This window comes from Oncorhynchus tshawytscha, unplaced genomic scaffold (assembly GCF_018296145.1).
Source record: "Oncorhynchus tshawytscha isolate Ot180627B unplaced genomic scaffold, Otsh_v2.0 Un_scaffold_339_pilon_pilon, whole genome shotgun sequence".
Taxonomy (NCBI): Eukaryota; Metazoa; Chordata; class Actinopteri; order Salmoniformes; family Salmonidae; genus Oncorhynchus; species Oncorhynchus tshawytscha.
This window is the reverse complement of record NW_024609815.1, coordinates 452,501-470,000: the sequence shown is the minus strand read 5'-3', so window position 1 is coordinate 470,000 and position 17,500 is coordinate 452,501. Positions and strand designations below refer to the sequence as shown.

The 17,500-nt window shown below is 52.6% G+C and overlaps 1 protein-coding gene across 5 annotated transcripts in view; it reads right to left on the bottom strand.

The window, feature by feature from the left end:
- Positions 1-17,500, bottom strand: part of LOC112239037 (TRAF2 and NCK-interacting protein kinase-like) — a 60,050-nt gene that overhangs the window by 13,749 nt on the left and 28,801 nt on the right. For 4 of the 5 annotated variants that reach the window (XM_042318735.1, XM_042318736.1, XM_042318737.1 and 1 more), the window contains exons 4-12: positions 17,194-17,248; positions 17,043-17,121; positions 16,767-16,942; positions 14,116-14,182; positions 13,839-14,037; positions 13,644-13,760; positions 11,159-11,227; positions 10,940-11,071; positions 4,398-4,451 (exon numbers count right to left, since the gene is read on the bottom strand). In XM_042318735.1, coding sequence (XP_042174669.1) covers positions 4,398-4,451; positions 10,940-11,071; positions 11,159-11,227; positions 13,644-13,760; positions 13,839-14,037; positions 14,116-14,182; positions 16,767-16,942; positions 17,043-17,121; positions 17,194-17,248 — 948 coding nt within the window. Of the gene's footprint in view, positions 1-4,397; positions 4,452-10,939; positions 11,072-11,158; positions 11,228-13,225; positions 13,313-13,643; positions 13,761-13,838; positions 14,038-14,115; positions 14,183-16,766; positions 16,943-17,042; positions 17,122-17,193; positions 17,249-17,500 lie in introns of all 5 variants that reach the window. The other variant, XM_042318739.1, reaches the window with a different exon arrangement.

Below are 17,500 nucleotides of genomic sequence, written 5' to 3'. Positions count from 1 at the left end.
AGAGCGAGGGATGATAGAGAGAGCGCGGGATGATAGAGAGAGCGCGGGGATGATAGAGAGAGAGTGCTGGGATGATAGAGAGAGAGCAGGATGATAGAGAGAGAGCGAGGATAATGATAGAGAGAGCGCGCAGGATGATAGAGAGAGCGCGGGATGATAGAGAGAGAGCGCGGGATGATAGAGAGAGCGGGGATGATAGAGAGAGCGAGGGGATGATAGAGAGAGAGTGAGCGGGGATGATAGAGAGAGCCGGGGATGATAGAGAGAGCGATGTGATAGAGAGAGCAGGGATGATAGAGAGAGCGCGATAGATGATAGAGAGCGAGATGATAGAGAGAGTAGCTGGGATGATAGAGAGCGCGGGATGATAGAGAGAGCGGGGGATGATAGAGAGAGAGCGAGGGGATGATAGAGAGAGCGCGAGGGATGATAGAGAGAGCGCGGGATGATAGAGAGAGCGCAGGGATGATAGAGAGAGAGCGAGGGATGATAGAGAGAGAGCGAGCGGGGATGATAGAGAGAGAGATGATAGAGAGAGAGCAGGGATGATAGAGAGAGAGCGAGCGGGGATGATAGAGAGAGAGCGAGATAGAGAGAGAGCGAAAAGATGATAGAGAGAGAGCGAGCGGGGATGATAGAGAGAGAGCGAGCGGGGATGATAGAGAGAGAGCGGGATGATAGAGAGAGAGCGGGGGATGATAGAGAGAGAGCGCTGGGATGATAGAGAGAGAGCGAGATAGAGAGAGAGCGAGCGGGGATGATAGAGAGAGAGCGTGGGGATGATAGAGAGAGAGCGCGGATGATAGAGAGAGCGAGGGGGATGATAGAGAGAGCAGCGGGGATGATAGAGAGAGCGCAGGGATGATAGAGAGAGAGCGCTGGGATGATAGAGAGAGCGCGGGGATGATAGAGAGAGAGCGGGACAATAGAGAGAGATGATAGAGAGAGCGAGGGATGATAGAGAGATAGAGAGAGAGCGCGGGGATGATAGAGAGAGAGCGGATGATAGAGAGAGAGCGCGGGATGATAGAGAGAGAGATAGAGAGAGCCTTGATAGAGAGAGAGCGCGGGGATGATAGAGAGAGAGCGCGGGGGATGATAGAGAGAGAGCGGGGATGATAGAGAGAGAGCGGGATGATAGAGAGAGAGCGAGAGGGATGATAGAGAGAGCGCGGATGATAGAGAGAGCAGATGATAGAGAGAGCGGGGATGATAGAGAGAGACAGGGATGATAGAGAGAGAGCGAGGATGATAGAGAGAGCGCGAGGGGATGATAGAGAGAGAGCGCGGGATGATAGAGAGAGCGAGGGGATGATAGAGAGAGAGCGAGGGATGATAGAGAGAGAGCGAGGGGATGATAGAGAGAGCGAGCGGGGATGATAGAGAGAGAGATAGAGAGGATGATAGAGAGAGAGCGAGCGGGGATGATAGAGAGAGCGAGCGGGGATGATAGAGAGAGCGAGCGGGGATGATAGAGAGAGCGAGCGGGGATGATAGAGAGCGCGCGGATGATAGAGAGAGTGAGCGGGGATGATAGAGAGAGCGAAAGGGATGATAGAGAGAGAGCGAGCGGGATGATAGAGAGAGCGAGCGGGGATGATAGAGAGCGCGGGGATGATAGAGAGAGCGCGATGGATGATAGAGAGCCAGCGGATGATAGAGAGAGAGCGAGATGATAGAGAGAGCGAGATGGGATGATAGAGAGCGCGAAAGGGGATGATAGAGAGCGCGGGGATGATAGAGAGCGCAGGGATGATAGAGAGCGCGGGGATGATAGAGAGAGCGAGCGGGGATGATAGAGAGAGAGCGAGCGGGGATGATAGAGAGCGAGCGGGATGATAGAGAGAGAGCGAGCGGGGATGATAGAGAGAGCGAGCGGGATGATAGATAGAGAGCGCTGGGATGATAGAGAGCCGGGGGGATGATAGAGAGAGAGAGATGATAGAGAGCATGGGGATGATAGAGAGCGAGAGGGATGATAGAGAGAGCGAGCGGGGATGATAGAGAGAGAGCACGGGGATGATAGAGAGAGCGAGCGGGGATGATAGAGAGGAGCGAGGGAGGATGGAGAGAGAGAGGATGGATAGAGAGAGAGGGGGGATGGAGAGAGAGAGGAGAGGGGATAGGAGAGCGAGGGGGATGATAGAGAGAAGGAGAGGGGGATGGAGGAGAGGAGGAGAGGGGGATGGAGAGAGGCAGCGAGGGGGATGGAGAGGGGGGGATGGAGAGAGAGCGAGCGGGATGATAGGGGGATGATAGGAGAGGGATGATAGAGAGAGCGAGCGGATGGATAGAGAGCGAGGATGATAGAGGCGGATGATAGAGAGGCGGAGAGGGGATAGAGGAGGGGAGGATAGAGGGGGATGATAGGAGAGGCCGAGGGGATGAGAAGAGGGGGATGGAGGAGGAGAGGGATGGAGGAGAGGGGGATGGAGAGAGAGGGGGATGGAGGAGAGAAGGAGAGGGGGATGGAGGAGAGAGGAGAGGGGGATGGAGGAGAGAGGAGAGGGGGATGGAGGAGAGGGGGGATGGAGGAGAGAAGGAGAGGGGATGGAGGAGAGGGGGATGGAGGAGGGGGATGGAGGAGAGAAGAGGGGGGATGGAGGGGGATGGAGGAGAGGGGGGGATGGAGGAGAGGAGAGGGATGGAGAGGCGGATGGAGGAGAGGAGGAGAGGGGGATGGAGGAGAGGCGGAGGGGGGATGGAGGAGAGGAGGAGGAGGGGATGGAGGAGAGGCCGAGGGGGAGGAGGAGAGGGGATGGAGGAGAGGGGGATGGAGGAGAGGAGGAGAGGGGGATGGAGGAGAGAGAAGGAAGAGGGGATGGAGGAGAAGAGGAGAGAGGGATGGAGGAGAAGAGGAGAGGGGGATGGAGGAGAGGAGGATGGAGGAGAGGAGAGGAGGAGAGGGGGATGGAGGAGAGGGGATGGAGGAGAGGAGGATGGAGGAGAAGGGGGATGGAGGAGAGGGATGAGAGGGGGATGGAGGAGAGGCAGAGAGGGGATGGAGGAGGAGAGGGGGATGGAGGAGAGAGGGATGGAGGAGAGGAGGAGAGGGGGATGGAGGAGAGGCAGAGAGGGGATGGAGGAGGGGGGATGGAGGAGAGGGGATGGAGGAGAGGGGGAGAGGGGGATGGAGGAGAGGCCGAGTTGGAAGAGAAGAGGGGGATGGAGGAGAGGCGGAGAGGGGGATGGAGGAGAGGCGGAGAGGGGGATGGAGGAGAGGAGGATAGGGGGATGAGGAGAGGAGGAGAGGGGGATGGAGGAGAGGGGGATGGAGGAGAGGAGGATGGAGGAGAGGGGATGGAGGAGAGGAGGAGAGGGGGATGGAGGAGAGGCAGAGAGGGGGATGAAGGAGACAGAGGAGAGGGGAATGGAGGAGAGGAGGACGGAGGAGAGGAGGATTGAAGAGAGGCGGATGGAGGAGAGGAGGAGAGGGGAATGGAGGAGAGGAGGAGAGGGGAATGGAGGAGAGGAGGAGAGGGGGATAGAGGAGAGGTGGATGGAGGAGAGGCGGAGAGGGGGATGGAGGAGAGGAGGAGATGGGAATGGAGGAGACGTGGAGATGGGGATGGAGGAGAGGAGGATGGAGGAGAGAGGGATGGAGGAGACGCGGAGATGGGGATGGAGGAGAGGAGGATGGAGGAGAGGGGGATGGAGGAGAGGAGGAGAGGGGGATGGAGCACAGGGGGATGGAGGAGAGGAGGAGAGGGGGATGGAGGACAGGGGATGGAGGACAGGTGAGGAGAGGCGGAGAGGGGGATGGAGGGGAGGATAGAGGAGAGGGGGATGGAGGAGAGGCGGAGTTGGAGGGTATATCATTCTAGCAGAAAAGAGAATCTGAAATGTTGAGAATCCATGTTGGTCTGTGATCCCAGAGAAAATATAGTCCACCACCGATTGGCCAGCACTAAAGAGAGTCCTGATTGGCCTCCACCCAGCACCAAGCTGAGACCTGATTGGCATTCACCCGGCTGAGACCTGAATTGCCAGCACCCATCACCAAGCTGAACTGCAATTGGCTAACTGACCGTAAACAGGATGTGACACGTATGGAGTCCTTGCTGTGACATCATCAACCTCCAGAAGGAGGGGCGGTTGGGGGGGGGGGGTGGGGTGTTAGGGAGGCACCCTGACAGAGAAGGAGTCTGGGGGCTGGTTCTTCTAGATATTTGTTTTGATTGGATTGGGGACTATCGGAGGTAGGTGGGTAAGGATGAACCAACTGAGCTATATGAAGTTGAAACAATGTTGTAGTACAAAATAGTATAAAATATAGAAATGTATAATATTTAGTTTAATCTACAAATAAAGAATATATGTCTGTCTGTCTGTCTGTCTGTCTGTCTGTCTGTCTGTCTGTCTGTCTATCTATCTATCTATCTATCTAGAAAGACGGCCTTATGCTGCAGCGCTGGAGAACTCTGTCTGTTCAGCTTGGACCGCTCCTCCACCTGACACATCATCATGATTATTAAACTACCTGGACATTACCAACAGGTTAAAATGGTGTTGTCTACAGTGTTCTGAGGCAGGTTCATCATTGCATGTTGATCCGAGCAATCAATCATGCAATTAATGGTTAGAATCAACTGGTCCTCCTCTACAAGCTGTAACTGAGAGATGGAGAGAGAGAAGGGGATGATAGAGAGAGAGCGCTGGGATGATAGAGAGAGAGCGCGGGGATGATAGAGAGAGAGAGAGTGCTGGGATGATAGAGAGAGAGCGAGCAGGATGATAGAGAGAGAGCGCTGGGATGATATAGAGAGAGCGCGGGATGATAGAGAGAGCGCGGGGATGATAGAGAGAGCGAGCAGGGATGATAGAGAGAGAGCGCTGGGATGATAGAGAGAGCGCGGGGATGATAGAGAGAGCGCGCTGGGATGATAGAGAGAGCGGGGATGATAGAGAGAGAGCGCTGGGATGATAGAGAGAGAGCGCAGGATGATAGAGAGAGAGAGGCGGGGATGATAGATGATAGAGAGCGAGGGATGATAGAGAGAGAGCGCGGGATGATAGAGAGAGTGATGATAGAGGGGATGATAGAAAGAGAGCGCGGGGATGATAGAGAGAGAGAGGGATGATAGAGAGAGCCGAGGGATGATAGAGAGAGAGCGCGGGGATGATATAGAGAGCGCGGGGATGATAGAGAGAGCGCGGGATGATAGAGAGAGCGCGGGGATGATAGAGAGAGCGCGGGATGATAGAGAGAGAGCGAGGGGATGATAGAGAGAGAGCGAGGGGATGATAGAGAGAGCGGGGATGATAGAGAGAGCGCAGGGATGATAGAGAGAGAGCGCAGGGATGATAGAGAGAGAGCGGGGATGATAGAGAGAGCGATAGGGGATGATAGAGAGAGCGGGGATGATAGAGAGAGCGGGATGATAGAGATGATAGAGAGAGAGAGCGGGGGATGATAGAGAGAGAGCGAGGGATGATAGAGAGAGAGGGATGATAGAGGGATGATAGAGAGAGAGATAGAGAGAGAGCGAGGGGATGATAGAGAGAGAGCGAGGGGGGATGATAGAGAGAGAGCGAGCGGGGATGATAGAGAGAGAGCGCGGGGATGATAGAGAGAGCGAGCGGGGATGATAGAGAGAGCGAGCGGGATGATGAGAGAGAGCGCGGGATGATAGAGAGAGCGCGGGGATGATAGAGAGAGCGGATGATAGGATGATGATAGAGAGCGAGCGGGGATGATAGAGAGAGCGAGCGGGGATGATAGAGAGCGGGATGATAGAGCGAGATAGCGCGCAGGGATGATAGAAAGAGAGCGGGGATGATAGAGAGAGAGCGAGCGGGGATGATAGAGAGAGAGCGAGCGGGATGATAGAGAGAGAGCGAGCGGGATGATAGAGAGAGAGCGCGGGGATAGATAGAGAGAGAGCGAGATAGAGGGATGATAGAGAGAGAGCGCGGGGATGATAGAGAGAGAGCGAGTGGGGATGATAGAGAGAGTGATAGCGGGGATGATAGAGAGAGAGCGAGCGGGGATGATAGAGAGAGAGCGAGGGGGATGATAGAGAGAGAGCGAGCGGGGATGATAGAGAGAGAGCGCGGGGATGATAGAGAGAGAGCGAGCGGGGATGATAGAGAGAGAGCGCGGGGATGATAGAGAGAGAGAGCGAGGATGATAGAGAGAGAGCGAAAGGATGATAGAGAGAGAGCGGGGATGATAGAGAGAGAGCGAGCGGGATGATAGAGAGAGAGCGAGATAGGATGATGATAGAGAGAGCGAGGGGATGATAGAGAGAGCGGGGATGATAGAGAGAGAGCGAGCGGGATGATAGAGAGAGAGCGAGAGAGGATGATAGAGAGATAGAGCGAGAGGGGGATGATAGAGAGAGCGAGCGGGATGATAGAGAGAGCGAGCGGGGATGATAGAGAGCGCGTGGATGATAGAGAGCGCAGGGATGATAGAGAGCGCGAGCGGGGATGATAGAGAGCGCGGGGATAGATAGAGAGAGCGAGCGGGGGATGATAGAGAGAGCGAGCGGGGATGATAGAGAGCGGGGATGATAGAGAGAGCGAGCGGGATGATAGAGAGAGCGAGCGGATAATAGAGAGCGGGGGATGATAGAGAGCGCGGGATGATAGAGAGAGCGAGCGGGATGATAGAGAGCATGGGGATGATAGAGAGCGCGGGATGATAGAGAGAGCGCGGGGATGATAGAGAGAGAGCACGGGGATGATAGAGAGAGCGGGGATGATAGGAGGAGGAGAGGGAGGATAGAGAGGGGAGGAGAGGGGGATGGAGGAGAGGGGGGGGGATGGAGGAGAGGGGGATGGAGGAGAGGAGGATGGAGGAGAGAGGGATGGAGGAGAGGAGGAGAGGGGGATGGAGGAGAGAAGGAGAGGGGGATGGAGGAGAGGGGGATCGAGGAGAGAAGGAGAGGGGGATGGAGGAGAGGAGGAGAGGGGGATGGAGGAGAGGCAGAGAGGGGGATGGAGGAGGGGGATGGAGGAGAGGCGGAGAGGGGGGATGGAGGAGAGGGGGGGGGATGGAGGAGAGGGGATGGAGGAGAGGAGGAGAGGGGGGATGGAGGAGAGGCGGAGAGGGGATGGAGGAGAGGAGGAGAGGGGGATGGAGGAGAGGCCGAGTTGGAGGAGAAGAGGGGGATGGAGGAGAGAGGGATGGAGGAGAGGAGGAGAGGGGGATGGAGGAGAGAAGGAGAGGGGGAGGGGGATGGAGGAGAAGAGGAGAGAGGGATGGAGGAGAAGAGGAGAGGGGGATGGAGGAGAGAGGGATGGAGGAGAGGAGGAGGGGGATGGAGGAGAGGGGATGGAGGAGAGGCCGTGTTGGAGGAGAAGAGGGGGATGGAGGAGAGGCGGAGGAGGGGGGGATGGAGGAGAGAGGGATGGAGGAGAGGAGGAGAGGGGGATGGAGGAGAGAGGGATGGAGGAGAGGAGGAGAGGGGGATGGAGGAGAGGCAGAGAGGGGGATGGAGGAGGGGGATGGAGGAGAGGGGGATGGAGGAGAGGGGGAGAGGGGGATGGAGGAGAGGCCGAGTTGGAAGAGAAGAGGGGGATGGAGGAGAGGCGGAGAGGGGGATGGAGGAGAGGCGGAGAGGGGGATGGAGGAGAGGAGGATAGGGGGATGAGGAGAGGAGGAGAGGGGGATGGAGGAGAGGGGGATGGAGGAGAGGAGGATGGAGGAGAGGGGGATGGAGGAGAGGAGGAGAGGGGGATGGAGGAGAGGCAGAGAGGGGGATGAAGGAGACAGAGGAGAGGGGAATGGAGGAGAGGAGGACGGAGGAGAGGAGGATTGAAGAGAGGCGGATGGAGGAGAGGAGGAGAGGGGAATGGAGGAGAGGAGGAGAGGGGAATGGAGGAGAGGAGGAGAGGGGGATAGAGGAGAGGTGGATGGAGGAGAGGCGGAGAGGGGGATGGAGGAGAGGAGGAGATGGGAATGGAGGAGACGTGGAGATGGGGATGGAGGAGAGGAGGATGGAGGAGAGAGGGATGGAGGAGACGCGGAGATGGGGATGGAGGAGAGGAGGATGGAGGAGAGGGGGATGGAGGAGAGGAGGAGAGGGGGATGGAGCACAGGGGGATGGAGGAGAGGAGGAGAGGGGGATGGAGGACAGGGGGATGGAGGACAGGTGAGGAGAGGCGGAGAGGGGGATGGAGGGGAGGATAGAGGAGAGGGGGATGGAGGAGAGGCGGAGTTGGAGGGTATATCATTCTAGCAGAAAAGAGAATCTGAAATGTTGAGAATCCATGTTGGTCTGTGATCCCAGAGAAAATATAGTCCACCACCGATTGGCCAGCACTAAAGAGAGTCCTGATTGGCCTCCACCCAGCACCAAGCTGAGACCTGATTGGCATTCACCCGGCTGAGACCTGAATTGCCAGCACCCATCACCAAGCTGAACTGCAATTGGCTAACTGACCGTAAACAGGATGTGACACGTATGGAGTCCTTGCTGTGACATCATCAACCTCCAGAAGGAGGGGCGGTTGGGGGGGGTGGGGTGTTAGGGGAGGCACCCTGACAGAGAAGGAGTCTGGGGGGCTGGTTCTTCTAGATATTTGTTTTGATTGGATTGGGGACTATCGGAGGTAGGTGGGTAAGGATGAACCAACTGAGCTATATGAAGTTGAAACAATGTTGTAGTACAAAATAGTATAAAATATAGAAATGTATAATATTTAGTTTAATCTACAAATAAAGAATATATGTCTGTCTGTCTGTCTGTCTGTCTGTCTGTCTGTCTGTCTGTCTGTCTGTCTATCTATCTATCTAGAAAGAAAGAATGGAGATATCTATCTGTCTGTCTGTGTGTCTATCTATCTGTCTGTGTGTCTATCTATCTATCTATCTATCTATCTATCTATCTATCTATCTATCTATCTATCTATCTATCTATCTATCTATCTATCTATCTATCTATCTATCTATCTATCTATCTATCTATCTATCTATCTATCTATCTATCTATCTATCTATCTATCTATCTATCTATCTATCTATCTGTCTGTCTGTCTGTCTGTCTGTCTGTCTGTGTGTGTCTGTCTGTGTGTGTCTATCTATCTGTGTGAGTGTGCGAGTGTGGCTAGTGGCTAGCAGCTAGTGGTCTGATAGTGAGCTGGGACTGGGAGCCGAAGGGGGAGCCACCGGGAGAGGGGTGAGGAGAACACATAGGGGTGAGGTAGGGGGAGGAGCAGGGTGTGAGATACTGGGAGTGGTAGAATGGAGCTGGAGGGGAATTGAGGGAGAGATGACATGGGGACTCAGGTCGGGAGTGTGAGGGGGAGTTTCTGGCTGAGGTTTGGGGTGAGGTTCTAGGTGACCCTCGGGGCGAGAGGCCCATCCAATTTAAGGCTAAAACTAACTGTTTCAGAGGACCTGAGCTCTTACCAGGAGAACAAAGGGGGGGGAAAGAGAGGGAGGACCGAGAGAGGGATGACTGCTTGGATCTAATGGGCATGGCCTGGGCCAGGTGTGATCTGAGCATGTTAGCTGGAGCAGAGGAAGTCAGGTCCAGGTTAGAGGTCGTGACCTCATCATCATCATCACTGACCTCACACTTCACTCTGTTCAGAGGGGGAGGTGCCCAGCCGGGGACTTGGAGGAACGGACTCTGCTTGGAGGATTCAGGAGCCAGGAAGTGATTTTGATTGGAGGACAGGAAAGGGCGTAGCCGGCCTGCCGGTGCAGAGGCTGACAGGTCAGGGGTTATGGGTCGGGGGTAGAGGTCAGAATTCGTGTGACCCCCATAGGATCCCAACAGACTCTCATGGCTGGAAGCCATCCTCAAACCCCCCACACCTCCCTCTCTACCCCTTTCCCTCTCCTCCTCTCTATACCTCCAACAATCCAACTCCCTCTTTTCTAGTTCCTCCATTTCTATATCTAGTTCATCTATTTCTACATCTAGTATACGACAGGGAAACAGAGAGCTGCCTTTAAGATCATGATCAGGAGAGGGGTAGAGGAAAGAAGAATTAGAATGAGAGGAGGAAGAGGAGTCTGTTTCTACATCTATGTCATTTACTTCTACGTCTATTCTACGACAGGGGGAGATGGAGCTGCCACTACGGCCACTGACCCATATCTGCCCCTGGTCTTTCACCCCCAGGTTATGTCCCTGGTTGGGGCGGGAGCTGGGTGCCCAGGCTGGCCCATTGAGGGCCTTTTGTTTAGGGGCTTGGGGATTAGAGATGGGGTTCTCTTTGGGGGCTTGGTTGGGTTTGGGGTTAGGGCTGAGGCCTCGGTTAAAGCCAGCCTGTTGCCCCTTCCCTTTATGCTGTGGCCCCTGGTTGGGGTTGTGTTGTGGCCCTGGGTGTTTAGGTCTGGGACTGCGTCCTCGGTCTTGCTGACCAGCCTTCTGACCGGCTTCGCTAGGCCCTTTTGGCCTCCGGTTGTTGTGTGGTACCCCCTGGTGGTTGGCTCCGGTATTGTGTCCTCTTTCTTTCTGTCTGACCACCCTCTGACCGGCTTTCGGAGCGCTTATCTCTCTAACCTGCTGGCTGATCTCCTGTTTCAGAATGGGATCTACTAGATCCCTGGTCTCCAGGGAGATACAGATGTGAGGGGGAGGGGTGGAGTCGGAGGGGGCTCGGCGAGGGAGGTTGGCGTGGGAGGGAATGGGGGATGAAGGTTGGTTGAAGGAGTGGCTTTGTCTGAGGAAAGGGCGGGGTGAGTGGCTCTGGGGGTGTGGCTGCTGCTTCAAGACCTGTAGACAAGGTGGGGTAGAAGTTAAACAAGCACACACACTCACACTCACACACACACACACACACACACACACACACACACACACACACAAATATAAAACACACAAGAGAACTGTAACAATGGAACACAATATCTTGTTCCGATCCACACTGTATGCACCACTACACAGACAATGTTGTAGTTAGACTGAGACTGTACTCATGATCTTCAGTTATGAATGTTGTCCCGAGACCAGAGTCTCTCCAGAGTCTGTGTGTGTACCTCTTTAGCCCATGCAGGTTTGTCAGTAGGACTAGCTGAGTCTTTATAGTGATACAGAGGTTTCTTCTCGCCTGGTCGGCCATCTTGGTTTTGTTGTTGTTGCTGCTGTTGTAGAGACACCAGGTAGGCTCTCTACAAAACAAATAGGCAACAGTTGACCATCTCTTCAATTATTCAACACCATTGTTATATGACATCATCATAAGAGCCAAGTGTTACCTCCTGTTGTAACTGTCTCTGTAGTCTCTCGGCTTGATGTTGTTCCTCAATCTGCTTACGCTTATACTCCTATGGACACACACACACACACACACACACACACATGGAAGGCTGTTATTATCCGATCTTAACCAAATCACTATCATGACAGCACAATGCCAAGCAACAGAGACACATGACACACATGACCAATAGCATCACTCCACACAGGACAGGTTGACCAATAGGATCCATACAGGACAGGGCTCACAGGGACGTTCCATGATCCATGTACAAATTACCTCGACTAACCTGCACACCGGCTCCGTGTTACTTTTTATTGCATTTTTTACTTTAGTTTATTTAGCAAATATTTTCTTAACTCTATTTCTTGAACTGCATTGTTGGTTTTAAGGGCTTGTAAGTAAGCTTTTCACGGTAAGGTCTACACCTGTCGTATTCGGCTTTCACAGTAAGGTCTACACTTGTCGAATTCGGCTTTTCACGGTAAGGTCTACACTTGTCGTATTCGGCTATTCACGGTAAGGTCTACACTTGTCGTATTCGGCTTTTCACGGTAAGGTCTACACTTGTCGTAATCGGCTTTTCACAGTAAGGTCTACACCTGCCGTATTCGGCTTTTCACGGTAAGGTCTACACTTGTCATAATCGGCTTTTCACGGTAAGGTCTACACCTGCCGTATTCGGCTTTCACGGTAAGGTCTACTACACCTGTCGTATTCGGCTTTTCACGGTAAGGTCTACTACACCTGTCACGGTAAGGTCTACTACACCTGCCGTATTCGGCTTTTCACGGTAAGGTCTACTACACCTGCCGTATTCGGCTTTTCACGGTAAGGTCTACACCTGTCGTATTCGGCTTTTCACGGTAAGGTCTACACCTGCCGTATTCGGCTTTTCACGGTAAGGTCTACACCTGTCGTATTCGGCTTTTCACAGTAAGGTCTACACCTGTCGTATTCGGCTTTTCACGGTAAGGTCTACTACACCTGTCGTATTCGGCTTTTCACGGTAAGGTCTACACCTGTCGTATTCGGCTTTTCACGGTAAGGTCTACACCTGTCGTATTCAGCTTTTCACGGTAAGGTCTACTACACCTGCCGTATTCGGCTTTTCACGGTAAGGTCTACTACACCTGTCGTATTCGGCTATTCACGGTAAGGTCTACACCTGTCGTATTCGGCTTTTCACGGTAAGGTCTACTACACCTGTCGTATTCGGCTTTTCACGGTAAGGTCTACTACACCTGTCGTATTCGGCTTTTCACGGTAAGGTCTACTACACCTGTCGTATTCGGCTTTTCACGGTAAGGTCTACTACACCTGTCGTATTCGGCTTTTCACGGTAAGGTCTACTACTACCTGTCGTATTCGGCTTTTCACGGTAAGGTCACGGTATTCGGTCTACACCTGTCGTATTCGGCTTTTCACGGTAAGGTCTACACCTGGTAAGGTCTACTACACCTGCCGTATTCGGCTTTTCACGGTAAGGTCTACACCTGCCGTATTCGGCTTTTCACGGTCTACACCTGCCGTATTCACGGTAAGGTCTACACCTGCCGTATTCGGCTTTCACGGTAAGGTCTACACCTGCCGTATTCGGCTTTTCACGGTAAGGTCTACACCTGCCGTATTCGGCTTTTCACGGTAAGGTCTACACCTGCCGTATTCGGCTTTTCACAGTAAGGTCTACTACACCTGCCGTATTCGGCTTTTCACGGTAAGGTCTACACCTGTCGTATTCGGCGCATGTGACAAATAAAATGGGATGTGATTTGATGGGTGATTTGATGGGGCTGGGGAGGGGGGTTCCTTGCAGGGTAAGGACTTGCAGAGAGGAACGAGGAATAACAAACACTGGACACAGGGACAAAGTACAGGTCTACACCCCAGGCTCTGTAGCTGTAGTTTCACAGGGTTGAGGGGTCAGACTTGAGAGGAGGGTGGTAGGTAGATGTATACATGCATGCAGGTATACAATGGGCATGCTCCTGCAGAAGTTATTGAGGGGTCAGGGGTGAGAGGTCAGGGGTATATATACATAGACATGCAGGGGTAACAGTGTTACCAGCAGTAGAGCCTGCTCCTGTAGAAGCTGTTGCTGTAGGATCTCTAACTGTCTCTGTTCCTCCTCCAGCTGTCTACGGATATACTCCTATCACAACGCAGCATGGAGGGAAGGAGAGAACAGGAAACAGAAAGAGAGAGTCAGACAGAGATGTTCTCCTAATGCAGCATGGAGGGAAGGAGAGAACAGGAAACAGAAAGAGAGAGTCAGACAGAGATGTTCTCCTAATGCAGCCTGGAGGGAAGGAGAGAACAGGAAACAGAAAGAGAGAGTCAGACAGAGATGTTCTCCTAATGCAGCCTGGAGGGAAGGAGAGAACAGGAAACAGAGAGAACAAGAGACAGATATACTCCTATACACCGTAGCAGCAGGAAGAGAGAGAACAAGGAACACTTCAGGAGGAAGTCAAAGTGTGTACCTGTTCTCTCTCCGCGTGCCTCCTATCCTCATCTCTCCGTATTTGTTCCATCTCCTCATAGCGCCTCCTCTGTTCTCTCTCCTGCTGCTTCCTCAACTCACGCTCCCTGCACTGTTGCTGTTGGACAGAAAAAGAGAGGTAAACATATGTGTGTGCGTGCGTGGGTGTGTGTGTGTATACATGAGTGTGTCCTACCTCCTCCAGTCTCCTCCTCTGCTCTTTCTGCTCCTCTATGCGTTTCTGTCGTTCGGCCAGTAGGAGGCGCTTGTGTTCCTCGTTCTGCTGTTGTTCCAACTGCTGGCGCCTCAGAGCCTCAGAGCGTTCCTTATTGGCCAGCTGCAGACGCAGGAAGTCCCGCCTTAACGTCGACTCACCAGGGATGTTAATGATTGAGCTGGGGAAGGACCAGTCAGAAGAGTGTGTGAGTGGAAATTGGACCAATGAGAGACTGTGTTTGTTGTGTGTGTGTTACCTTGGCTCCCCCACGTCTCGCTCCTCTTCCTCCTCTTCACTCCCGCTGTACTCATATTCTGTCTCATCTGCAGAAGAACACACACACCAGTCGGTTATAAAGGGCTAACACATCAGATCTCTCAGGAGGAGAAGTGACCTAACACATCAGATCTCTCAGGAGGAGAAGTGACCTAACACATCAGATCTCTCAGGAGGAGAAGTGACCTAACACATCAGATCTCTCAGGAGGAGAAGTGACCTAACACATCAGATCTCTCAGGAGGACAAGTGACCTAACACATCAGATCTCTCAGGAGGAGAAGTGACCTAACACATCAGATCTCTCAGGAGGAGAAGTGACCTAACACATCAGATCTCTCAGGAGGAGAAGTGACCTAACACATCAGATCTCCCAGGAGGAGAGGTGACCTAACACATCAGATCTCCCAGGAGGAGAAGTGACAGATCTCCCAGGAGGAGAAGTGACCTAACACATCAGATCTCTCAGGAGGAGAAGTGACCTAACACATCAGATCTCAGGAGGAGAAGTGACTCACATCAGATCTCCCAGGAGGAGAAGTGACCTAACACATCAGATCTCCCAGGAGGAGAAGTGGCCTAACACATCAGATCTCTCAGGAGGAGAAGTGACTAACACATCAGATCTCCCAGGAGGAGAAGTGACCTAACACATCAGATCTCCCAGGAGGAGAAGTGACCTAACATCAGATCTCCCAGGAGGAGAAGTGGCCTAACACATCAGATCTCTCAGGAGGAGAAGTGACCTAACACATCAGATCTCTCAGGAGGACAAGTGACCTAACACATCAGATCTCTCAGGAGGAGAAGTGACCTAACACATCAGATCTCTCAGGAGGAGAAGTGACCTAACACATCAGATCTCTCAGGAGGAGAAGTGACCTAACACATCAGATCTCCCAGGAGGAGAGGTGACCTAACACATCAGATGACCTAACACATCAGATCTCCCAGGAGGAGAAGTGACCTAACACATCAGATCTCTCAGGAGGAGAAGTGACCTAACACATCAGATCTCCCAGGAGGAGAAGTGACCTAACACATCAGATCTCCCAGGAGGAGAAGTGACCTAACACAGATCAGATCTCTCAGGAGGAGAAGTGAAACACATCAGATCTCCCAGGAGGAGAAGTGACCTAACACATCAGATCTCCCAGGAGGAACAAGTGGAGGAGAAGTGGCCTAACACATCAGATCAGATGACTCACATCAGATCTCCCAGGAGGAGAAGTGACCTAACACATCAGATCTCCCAGGAGGAGAAGTGACCTAACACATCAGATCTCCCAGGAGGAGAAGTGACCTAACACATCAGATCTCTCAGGAGGAGAAGTGACCTAACACATCAGATCTCCCAGGAGGAGAAGTGACCTAACACATCAGATCTCCCAGGAGAAGTGACCTAACACATCAGATCTCCCAGGAGGAGAAGTGACCTAACACATGAGATCTCCCAGGAGGAGAAGTGACCTAACACATCAGATCTCTCAGGAGGAGAAGTGACCTAACACATCAGATCTCCCAGGAGGAGATCTCCCAGGAGGAGAAGTGACCTAACACATCAGATCTCCCAGGAGGAGAAGTGACCTAACACATCAGATCTCCCAGGAGGAGAAGTGACTCACATCAGATCTCTCAGAGGAGAAGTGACCTAACACATCAGATCTCCCAGGAGGAGAAGTGACCTAACACATCAGATCTCCCAGGAGGAGAAGTGACCTAACACATCAGATCTCTCAGGAGGAGAAGTGACCTAACACATCAGATCTCTCAGGAGGAGAAGTGACCTAACACATCAGATCTCCCAGGAGGAGAAGTGACCTAACACATCAGATCTCCCAGGAGGAGAAGTGACCTAACACATCAGATCTCCCAGGAGGAGAAGTGACCTAACACATCAGATCTCTCAGGAGGAGAAGTGACCTAACACATCAGATCTCCCAGGAGGAGAAGTGACTAACACATCAGATCTCCCAGGAGGAGAAGTGACCTAACACATCAGATCTCCCAGGAGGAGAAGTGACCTAACACATCAGATCTCCAAGGAGGAGAAGTGGCCTAACACATCAGATCTCCCAGGAGGAGAAGTGACCTAACACATCAGATCAGATGACTAACTCATCAGATCTCCCAGGAGGAGAAGTGACCTAACACATCAGATCTCCCAGGAGGAGAAGTGACCTAACACATCAGATCTCTCAGGAGGAGAAGTGACCTAACACATCAGATCTCCCAGGAGGAGAAGTGACCTAACACATCAGATCTCTCAGGAGGAGAAGTGACCTAACACATCAGATCTCCCAGGAGGAGAAGTGACCAACACATCAGATCTCCAGGAGGAGAAGTGACCTAACACATCAGATCTCTCAGGAGGAGAAGTGACCTAACACATCAGATCTCCAAGGAGGAGAAGTGACCTAACTCATCAGATCTCCAAGGAGGAGAAGTGACCTAACACATCAGATCTCCCAGGAGGAGAAGTGACCTAACACATCAGATCTCTCAGGAGGAGAAGTGACCTAACACATCAGATCTCTCAGGAGGAGAAGTGACCTAACACATCAGATCTCTCAGGAGGAGAAGTGAGCATCATACTCTATTTGTGTTCCAGACTACTGATATCTGTCTCACCCCTCTCTCCACGTTTCTTCTTGGTTCTGTCGATGTGGTCCTTCAGTTGGATGCGGATCTGTCGTTCGTTGGGCAGCTCTCTGATGAAGGGGTGCTTCAACAGCTGCTCTGTGCTGGGTCTCTGACCATGACTCTTCACCAAGCAACTCTCAATGAAGGACTGGAACTTCTTAGACCTGAAAGTTATTATTATTTTATTTCATTTCTTCGTAATAATCAGGATATTAGTGTGTGTGTGTGTGTGTGTGTGTGTGTGTGTGTGTGATGCAGACTCACCACTTCTTGGACTTGAGTCTGGGGGCGGGATTTCGTGGGATCAGGAAGAGGGCTCTCATTGGGTGCATGTCACACAACGCTGCAGATGGACAGAAAATAGTTAATACCAGTGTGTGTGTGTGTGTGTGTGTGTCTGTGTGTCTATACTTACGAGGGGCTCCTTCTGCCATTTCTATAGCTGTTATACCCAGAGACCACAGGTCACTCTGAGAGAGAGAGAGAGAGAGAGAGAGAGAGAGAGAGATCAACCAAATCATGAGAAAACAAAAATATAATTACTTGACACATTGGAAAGAATTAACAAAAAAACAGAGCAAACTAGAATGCTATTTGGCCCTACACAGAGAGTACACAGCGGCAGAATACCTGACCACTGTGACTGACCCAAAATTAAGAAAAGCTTTGACTATGTACAGACTCAGTGAGCATAGCCTTGCTATTGAGAAAGGCCGCCGTAG